Below are 10,395 nucleotides of genomic sequence, written 5' to 3'. Positions count from 1 at the left end.
GCACTAGTATATATATCCTTCAGGTGTCAAAGGAACGGAGGGAATTGTCAATATAGGTGCATCCTGAAAGCTGCTATTATTGCATCCGAGCACAAAGGCACCGCCAAAACCACGAGTGAAAAGAATTCCAAAAGCTTAATCAAATACGCATGCTCATTAAACTTTTTCAATTTAAAGCCTTTGGGTGTCAAGTTTTGTGGTCTCGTGCGTCAACTCATTAAAGTTGCATGGCAACAAAGTTGCCAAGTCACCTCCCAAACAACTCTCGGAGGGCTGCTACTGCTCCTCTACTCGAAACTCGACTCAAGACCAAATGGCATGTCATAAATTTCAGCCACAAAATGTATCTCGGCAACAGTGCCCGGTATACAATATGCAAATGAAATTATCGAGCCCATCCCGGAGGCAAGAGCAACGCATTAGGAGCTCAAAACCCTGCCCAGAAAGTGTCAGAGTGGTCGGAATAGAGTGCACACACCCTGGGTCCGGGTCCTGTGGCCCAACCTCTGACCCCAAAAAAATATGGACCAGCACTTGGGCCACACATGCAAATATCGGTCTGCATGGGAGACAGAAGGCTTCCGAAGGAGAATTAAAACTGAGATGTTGGTCTGTTGGTCGGGCCAAATGGGAGTGGATAATGCCAATGAAATCACTCTCGGTTCGGCAATTGAGAGGATTGCCTTCAACGGGTAATGAAAATTGCTAGTTTGCCAGCTCACCGCATTTGCAGAAAAATGTCCTTAAATTAGGAAGAGGAACAGGTTATTGAAGAAATGGTAGGGAAGTGTTTCTGTTGGAATTTTTATTTCCATACCATAAAAAGACAAAAATTCTATCTACCTATCTATCTATATATCTATCTAACTATCTATCTATCTTTCTATCTATCTACCTATCTATCTATATATCTATCAAACTATCTATCTATCTACCTATCTATCTACCTATCTATCTATATATATATCTATCTATCTATCTATATATATTTCTTTCTATCTATCTATCTATATACCTATCTATCTGTCTATCAATGTACCTATCTTTCTATCTATCTATCTTATACCTATCTTTCTATCTATGTATCTATCTATCTAACTATCTATTTATCTATCTTTCTATCTATCTGCCTATGTACCTATCTTTCTATCTATCTATCTTTGTACCTATCTTTCTATCTATCTAACTATCTATTTCTCTATCTATCTATCTTTCTATCTATCTATCTATCTATGTACCTATGTTTCTATCTATTTATCTACCTATCTATCTATATACCATTTTTTTTTATATATCTATTTATCTACCTTTATATTTAGCTTTTTCTATCTTATTATCTTTGTATCTATCTATATATCTATCTTTATGAAATTTATGAAAAAAATCTTAAAATTAATTTCATGGACTTAAAGTTTGTCAAGCCACTTTAGCTAAATATTGATTATTAAACCCTTACCACAGCTCCACATTGACAACACCCGTGTGATTTTATCCCAGCTGCATGCCCAGGATGACCTGCTGATGTCGCCCTAATCGCATTTAATTAGAAAACGCAAATTATGCCACCGAAAACTGGCACTAGAACCCGCCAAGTTGGCATTTGGCATGCGGCCGGGTCTGAGCCACAAACTCAGCATTCAGCGTTCAGCATTCAGTATCCAACATCCAGAATCAGGCTGACACGTTGGCGCACTTGCCCGGCTTTTAATGAAATCGCATAGCATATGCTGCGACGAGTGGGTGCGGTGGTTGGGTGCTTTGGGTGGCCGGGTGGCTTTGGCTGGTTGCCAGGGTGGTTGGTGTCAGTCCCACACACTCACCTGAAGTTTTATTTCAGCCGGGGGTCAGGTGGGTCAGGCCGGCAGTCAAAGCTGACACGCACACGCACATATTTAGGCCGGGTCGAGTGGGTGGAGCGGGTGGTGGTGGTGTGACTGGGATGAGCGGGAAACGGATGTGGGTGGGCGGAGTACTGCCCCCTCACTACACCCAACTGTGATAAGAAAGTGTCAACACAAACGTGACAAAGCTACAAATGTTTAATTTTTATGGCTGCGGTCGGGCCGGGCATTTGCCTTGGTTTGTGGGCGGTCCGGGCTGCGCGTGCCTCGCCGCCTAACTCAACTTATTTACAGTTGGCAAAGGGTTCGAGTCGAGTCGCCCGCCCACCAGTTCCCGGCCACATTTGGTCAAGCTCTCCGTTTTTGTGCCGAAAATCACGTTTTTACCGTAAACATGTTGCAAAGTTCGCGGCTGTTTTATCTTCTGGCATAGTTTTCCCCGCTTTTCCAGTGGGTCGCGAACGTGTCACAGGGCATAGAGAAAAGTAGAGCTCGGCGCCAGAGTAAAATATTTAAATTGTGCCCAGAGCTTAAGGCACTCGATATTTGTTTGTTTGCGTTGCCCCGCCTCGAGTAAAATTAATTTAGCGTACATTTAAAGAGTATTTAGCCATGTCAAGGCAAATAAAAAACATTTGTTTCGGCTACATTTAGACAGGCGAAAAATGGAAACCCGAAACTTAACTTAATTTCTATGCAAGTTTTTCGGCTCACAGACCTAAAACCTAAAAATTTTAATGCATGCCCGGGCCCACATGGCGGAGGGTGGGGTGTGCTACCAAAAAATTCGGAGGCATAATGAATGTGCAGCAACATTTTTGATGGCGCCCGCTGACAACAATAAATTACTTTTGGCTTTAAACGAAAACCATTAGCATAAAACTTGGCAACAGCAACAAACAGCGGCCACAACAGCACAGCCAAGCCAGCCCGACATGGCCAACAACATCCTTTTAACGCGGATGCGGATGTGGATGCGGATGCGGATGGGGATACTAGGCGTATGCGCAATATTTGTCTGGCTCTAATTTTAGCCAACAATTTGCCAGCACTTACATGATTAAATTGCAGCCTCGAACGCTGCTGCTCCTGCTGATGATGATAATGATGGGGCTAGATGGCTGGATATACCAGTAATGCTGATGTGATGGTGATGGCTATGCGAAAAACGGTGGGGTGGAAAAACTTTTCAAATATGCGAGTCTTTTAATTAACTTGCCGACACTTGTGAAGCTCTGTGTTTTAATATATTGTACGAATATTCCATCTTTCGACCCTTTTTCACTTTTTTGCTCCTTCTTCTCCTTTTTTCTCCTGCTCGCAAGCATGCTTTTATTAAGCGTTTCATAATTTCATGCAGTAAACTTGCTAATTGCGCCGCCTTGCTTCCTTTTTCCTCGGCACTCTCAAACTCCACTCCACACTTCCACATCCACACAACTCAACTCAACTCAACTTGACTCGTTTCGCTATGCCGCCCCTTTTTTGCCGGGCCAAGACTTTCATGCTTTTGGCCAAGAAAGCTGCCAAAAAAGTGTGTATAAAATAATAGGAAAACATGGCAAGGGACAGCCATGGAGTGGAAGCCGTGTCGAAAGCAAGCCAGTGCGAATTAGTTGCCCCAAAGTGTTTTCCGTTTTTAATATTTCCTCCGCTGCGACTTGGGAAAAAGTTGCCAGCATCCCGGCCACTTTTGGAGACTCTTGGCCACGGCTCGTCGCTTTTCTGCCGCTTGGTCACTGGCTGGCTCACTTGCTCAATTTCCGCTTTTAATTAAACGAACATTAGGCTGAGAGCAGCCGAGTTTCCTTGCAAAAACCCACTGAAATTCAACCACCTGATGGCATTTGCCGTAGCTCGCTGCAATTTACATTGCATTCGCAAGTAGCCAAAAGGCAGCCAAATTGCGCGTAAATTGCATGCAGTTAGTTTTAAATTTTAAAATTAATTTTTAGCCCGTATTTGCCGGCCTTAACTGAACTGCACTGAACTGGCCTTGTGTGTTTGCGCACTTTAATAGCTGTTAATATTTATGAACTAAAAGTTCAAACAACAAACAGCCGAATAGAGCCAACTGTTGTCGATATTTAACGATGCATTCGGTGGGGCGAAAGTGTGTGTGTGTTGCCAGAACCGGCTCTATACATTGGATCCCAGCCAGCCAGACCTAAACAAACAGCAGGCGTGAATTGGCCCATAATTATTCAATAACAGTTTATTTAAAACAGACCATTAGGACTTCATTGATGAAAATTAATTAAGGGAAATTCGTTTTCAAACCCCCATAGGTGAATCTAAATTTGCACGAAAACAGCATTTTAAGTCGATTAAATTTTATTTTTTTTTTATTTCTAGAAGAGAATTTACAAAAGTCATATTTTTATATTTATTTTATACATTTTTAAAGTAAGCTGGGGTTTTTTATAAACTTAGTAGTAATAATCCGCATTTTATACAGCTTGCACTGGGCTGTATTTTTTTTCTCTGGCGTAGAAATAAATGCATATCAATATAAGTAGGTCCAAGGCAATAAGCAACTTGAGTAGATTCAGCTGCAATAATTGCATACGCAGAACTTCTATATCTATGGAACAACCGAAATGAGATACATAACTGTGCAGATGGATACAAACTTACCATCCTCTTGTTGATGTGTCTTCACCAATTGAAGCTCAAGCTTGGGCAGCATCAGGTCAGATTGCCGATCGACGTCCACCTCAAAACTTACAAGATGCTCGTCGGGTGTATCTATCAGATTAACCCCTATTGGAGCTGGCCGTACAAAGTCCAGCATCAAGATTGTTAGCAATACAATGCAAAGAGAATTACTAAACCAAGACATTGTCGATCAACGACTGATGATGGAAGATCTTTGAATGAAATGAAATGGTTCGAGGCTCCCCAACATTTGCGTAAACAATGAACACAAGCTGCTAAAAATATGGTTCGCAATTTTATTCTCGTTGTTTAAATACCCGGTATAAAGCAGCTGAGGAACAAACAATGGCGAGCAATATGCGATGCGAAGTTTTAGCGATAGAATTTCTCCTCATGGAGCTGAAGCACTGTTGTTCTTTCCTGTTGTTCTAATCTTTTTTCGTACTGGAACTGGTGGTTGAGTCTTCCGTGGATGAGTCCTCTGAAGATTTGGATTCCGTTGTAGTGGATGCCTTTGTTGTTTCCTCTGATGATGCCTCTGTTTTCGTTGCTGATGTTGTTTTAGCCGTTGTTGATTCTTCAGATGACGAAGATTCAGTCGTTGATTTGTCGCTACTATCTTCACCATCTCCACCCTTCCCACCACCAACACCGAAAAGGCTCAATATATTCGTAAATCCCTGAAAAGAAATATAATCATTATTTATAAATAAACCCAATTGTTGAAAAAAATTGTACAACCTAAATTATTGTAGGCCTAGAATCAACACGCGCCTTATACAAACAAACTGGTTTTAATATTTGAATTTCTAAAGAAAAACAAGTCTAAAAGACATTGAAGTTTGTTTATCAAAAGTCTGGCAAAGCTAGGCCAAAATCGCTTTAAAAGCAAACTTATGTTAAAAGCAATTGTCTCAATACATTTAGATTTTTCTTAATATAGGATAGGTTTCTTATCAGCAATAGAGTTACGCAAGTTTTAGACCTTATTTACCGTCGACAATAAATAGTAGCAGTTGTTTACAAATGGTTTTTGTAATTCCTTTTATTTCTCAAATAATATGAATTTAACTTTTTGATTTAAGCACTTTTATGTATATAGCAAAAATGTCACTTTGTCAGTTTACCGAAATTCTTTTAACCGTACCTTCTTAAAATTTTCCAATAAACTGCTAAAAAGCTCCATTGGTTGATGCAATATATTAAGATTGTCCCCTGAATCCTCTCGACCCGAGGGTTTCTTGTCCTTCAGCAGATCCAAGATAAATCCATTGGCAGTTGCCATACAGCCAAGCAGACACAACAAGATCACAAACTTCATGATGGACACTGAATCGAATTTGTTTCTATCCTACAGCAACAAGCAGATGCGAACTAATGCCTAACAAGACGCGGATACACTTCGTTTTTGACGCCTGGTCTCGGGCCTAATATTCTCAATAACCCTGAATCTAATTAAATTAACGGCTGTTTAAATATCCCAAACGACCTGACATCGTTCGCTGCAGGTGTACTTGACTCGTGAATGAACCGTGTCGTGACATAAGTGTTCTTAGGAAAGTATTTAAATTAAAACATGAACGTGATCAAACATATAACGCAAATACTTTACAGCAATAGAATACAAATAGTAGTACTCTGAACTTTTGCAACTGTCTTCCGGGATGGAAAAGTAACTTTATTGTTTTTTTACTGCCAAATAGAAATAAACATGAGTCAAAATGTTTTTAAGAAAAATGTTTAAATCATTCTAGTATTAAGTATGGGTTATCTTTCTTCCCTAAGTATTCTGTTGATTATTATCAAGTGAAGAGTGAAGAGTGATTTTACTTAGAACCAATTTAAACAAACGAGCATAAGTCCCGACTTCACCTTTGTCAAACTGAGTCTCCTTGAGGCTTGTCTTTGATCAACGCGGAATGTGATTTTCCAGCAATCTGTCATAAAAGCAGTGCATTTTGCCGTGATACTCCTCGCAAAGTCGGACACCTAATTGGCCCTAATATCGCTGTCATCCGCACTGGCACCCCACTTGCACTCAGCCAGCATTATGGCTTTGATCTGACTTAGACATATGCCCAAGATAATGGCGTTGGCGTTGGCAGATGCACTTGCCCTTCACTTCGTGGGCTTCAGAGTTCGAGGTTTTGGTGGGGGTGCGACTCTCGAGCGCATCGAGCTGTAAGCGGTAGAAAAGCATATCAAATGCATTCACGAGCAGGAGCGTTTTAAATTACTCACAACGTGGAGGGGGCTGATGGCTCTGTCAGTTGGGGGAGCTTGTGGAAATGGTATGGGGTTCTTTTCTCATCCTCCTTCAGAGACGAGTGTGTGCGAGTGAGCTTCAATTATATGCAGCAATTGCATGTATGCATACGCCTCGGTTATCTACTGCCACCTAATTGTTTATTTATGTGCACTTCCCTTGCCATCTAATTAACTGAGTGCTGCGCTGTGGATTACCTGTCATTTCCACCCGTTGTTTATCGCCTGTTTCAATTGATCAAATTTGCTCGAGGAAATCAAGCGTCCGCACAAAAGCTCGCTTGTAGCAAGGACCTAATAAAAAGGAGGATATGGCAGCAGAAACTAGCAGTCTCATCGCTTGGCCCCGCAGCCTGATCTATGGCACTGCAAGTGTCACATAAATTACAAGCGGAAGCATCAAAATGCTGTCAAACGAAGATTGGGGGAAAAGCCGGGGAGTAGAGTTGATTCGAGTCGCGACGAAAAGGATTTTCATTGCCGCATTCTGGGAGAGGGTTCAACTTGCAATACACCAAGGAAAATGAATGGAAACAAGTTGGTAATCAGTTGTAAGGCAACTAATTTAAAATTTAGTGTGACCACACTGCTTAATAAACTTAATTTTGGGGTAGTGTGACCCTGCCTTATTTAAAAAGGGATAAATTAGTTACAATACTTCTAAAATGTTTTCATAAATCGTAGAAGGTTATTCTAAACCCTTTATCGTCACATTTTCTCTCTGTACTTCACTCGACTTAGCTTCGCTTGCTTTGGTAGCTTGGCGTTTAGTTTTTCGCATTGGCACTTTGTCTTCATCACTGGCGACGAGCGGTGGCCGCAACAAGCTCATCATAGCCATCGACGGCCGCATCATCGTCATCTTCATCGTCATTCTCATCGCTGTCGTCGGCGTGCTCCTACATAGCTATAAACATCAATTTAGCAACGAAAATTAGTTTTCAGATAGCTTCTCCACACACACACATGCCCACGCACACTTCTTCAGCTGGAGAAAAATTGTTTTTCGCTTTAAGTGACAAGCAGTGAGAGCGGACTGACGACAACTTTGTCGATGTCTTCGTTCTCCGCCTTGGTGTAGTGTTCCCTTTTTATTTATTTGTTATTTTTTGGGGCTAGTGAATTTCTTCATGTCGAGGCACCCGTGTGGAAAATAATAAACCAAAATAAGAGACGAGCACACTGTAAAATAAAAGTATTACCCCACTTCCTTACATTTAACTAGCACATTTTAGAAGCTGGCTTTGATTTCGAATGCGACATAAATAAATATATGTTTGTGGTGTATGGATTCCAAGTGAATATTGCAGCAATTCGGAAGTGACCGAGCCGACTTGACCACGCCCATGCTTGGCCATAAATTTATCATTGCATAACCGCAGGCGCATGAATAAGACATTTGAATTGTGGCAAATGGAGTGGGGAGCCAGCATATATTGATAATGATTAGATTGATTGAAATTTTAATGGCTGAGTGAGGCTCTAAGCCAAGGAGGCCAGACAGTTGACCACTCCAACAGAACCTGTCATAAACCGCAAATACAGACACACTCCAAACAACCACTTCACTGGCGTCAAAAGCGAAAATTATTTAAATGTATGCCTGGCTCGGAGAGGAATAAACGAAGTAAAAAACGAAGACGACCGAAATGTGGGCCAAATTAAATTCACTCTAAATTTTATGCAAGCCTCAACGAATTGTCATTAAAAGCGGCAACGTATACATACAGACTGGACTTGGCCATAAACAGGGCCGCCATTTGAACGTCCATATTTATGATGTGAACGACAAGACAAAATGGACTTCCGGCCGACGAAAGTAGAGAGAGTGTGTGGGGGCTATGGAACCCGGGCTCTTTGCATTTTAATAGACTGACCCAAACGCTTTTGGAACCACATGCAGAACGCGAAAATACCAACGCTGGCACATGTGTATATTAGCCAGGGGTCCTACATATATGTTTATTTGTGTGTGTGTGAGGAGCATTTGCAATGCAAATTGGCAAAAGTTTAAAAAATTTATGCGGCTTTAATGGCACCTGGCGACTGCAGACCGGACCTCGGAACCAAAAACCAGACCAACCACACAACACCACAGCCAACCAAGACTATTCCAGGAAATTATATACTAAATAGCAGAATAATTTTTTTGGCATTTGCGCTGCTTATTTTTGTGTTTTTTTTTTGCCTTCTACTGCCGTTTTTGTCGACTACATTAAATGCAAATTTATGCCTATTTGCTGCAAGAAAGTGTAACGGAACCTTTCTGTTGCTAGCTGCTTGTTAAACTCGCATAAATTTCGCTGGCGGCTTCCCATTTCGGCTGACACTAAAAGGATAGCACTAGAGATGCGAAGGTATATGTTTGCCAAGGTGTGGTACAATTTGGAAAAGGTATAAAAACTATTTTTAATTACAATTTATTTTAAAAAATTTGTATCTATTTTTAAGGACGTCTCCTTTATTTATATGTAAAAAAGAAGAATAAAACTAAAACTTAGAAATCAGTTGTATATTAAATGTGTCAAATTTAGTGTGACCAAAGTGCCATGTGAACTTTATTGTTCCACAGTGTGGCCTTGCCTTATCTATAAAGGGATCAAAAAAGGACTTTAAACATTATTCTTAAAAATGATTTTACATTTTTAAATATAGGTACGAGCACCCCATCCCAACACTGAAAAAACCCCAATCCTTTCCACCCAATTATTGAGCGTTTCATCAAAGCCATGGTCGTGCCTGCAGGGGGGTAAAAACGGTAAATCGAGGGGTTCGAAATGGCTAAACTATGGCAAACTATCGCCACTTGCATTGTGCATTCGAGCAATGCTCGCAACTTATTGTTGTTATCGCTCTTTGCACTTCTTTTGACTTCTTTTGGCTGCCACTTGGCAGGCGAAACTCTTTGGAACTTGGCTAAGTAAAATTTATGTGCATTTCTTGTGTGCCCCTGTCCCTGCAGCTCCAGTGTGAAATGTGCCAAGAAATGTTTGGTTTTGTCTTTGGTTTTTTGCTCTCATAGGCGCAGTTGCAGCAGCAGCGGCAGCAGAAGCATTGGAAAAACGTTAGCTTCAAATAATTAGCCATTAACAATTGGCCTGGCCAATTGGACCAAGAACGTCTGTTGCCAATTTCTTTGCAGAGGCCATTCTGGTGTCAAAGTTTTACCCTTTATTGTGCCGATTTATCCCATCTCGGCGTTGCACTGGCAAATTGCTGTCTTGCCACTGCAACTTTTTGCATGACGCGCTCAATAAAACGATTTATGCTACTTGCTCCTTTCGGGTCCTGAAAACTTTGTGAACTTTTGCCAACATTTGTTTTGTCTATTGCCTTGTATCTTGTGGCATTTCTGGCAGCCTCTCGGCCACTCAGGCACTCAGCCACTTGACTTGGCCTAAACTCTCCAACTTATTAGTGCAGTTTATTCACCGACTCCGACTCAAGAAGCTGCGTGCGGTTCGTCTTGGGGTGCACATAAATCTCGGCGAGCCAACTTTTCGGACACGGCCAGCAAATAAACACCCGGGGTCATAAATCAGGGGGCGCGCGCTCAGCTGCAACATGGCCAACATGACGTGCAACATGCACCGCATCACCAGAAAAAAAAACCAAACTGCATTCTGATGGG

General features: G+C 41.4%; 1 protein-coding gene across 2 annotated transcripts; it reads right to left on the bottom strand.

Annotated features, from left to right (window-relative positions):
- Window positions 1-4,178: 4,178 nt before the first annotated feature.
- On the bottom strand, window positions 4,179-5,946 carry LOC108024394 (uncharacterized). 2 transcript variants are annotated; one of them, XM_050889125.1, is made up of 3 exons: window positions 5,647-5,946; window positions 4,479-5,179; window positions 4,179-4,425 (listed from the first exon to the last, which is right to left on the bottom strand). In XM_050889125.1, the coding sequence occupies exons 2-3, from the start codon at window positions 4,681-4,683 to the stop codon at window positions 4,292-4,294; spliced, it is 339 nt and encodes a 112-aa protein (XP_050745082.1). In that variant the 5' UTR covers window positions 4,684-5,179; window positions 5,647-5,946; the 3' UTR covers window positions 4,179-4,291. The 2 variants fall into 2 exon arrangements, with proteins under 2 accessions (XP_050745082.1, XP_016949794.1); XM_017094305.3 differs by lacking the exon at window positions 4,179-4,425 and having other exon boundaries at window positions 4,782-5,179; window positions 5,647-5,939.
- Window positions 5,947-10,395: the final 4,449 nt, after the last annotated feature.

Source organism: Drosophila biarmipes, chromosome 3R, assembly GCF_025231255.1.
Source record: "Drosophila biarmipes strain raj3 chromosome 3R, RU_DBia_V1.1, whole genome shotgun sequence".
Taxonomy (NCBI): Eukaryota; Metazoa; Arthropoda; class Insecta; order Diptera; family Drosophilidae; genus Drosophila; species Drosophila biarmipes.
This window is presented reverse-complemented; position numbering and strand designations above follow the sequence as displayed.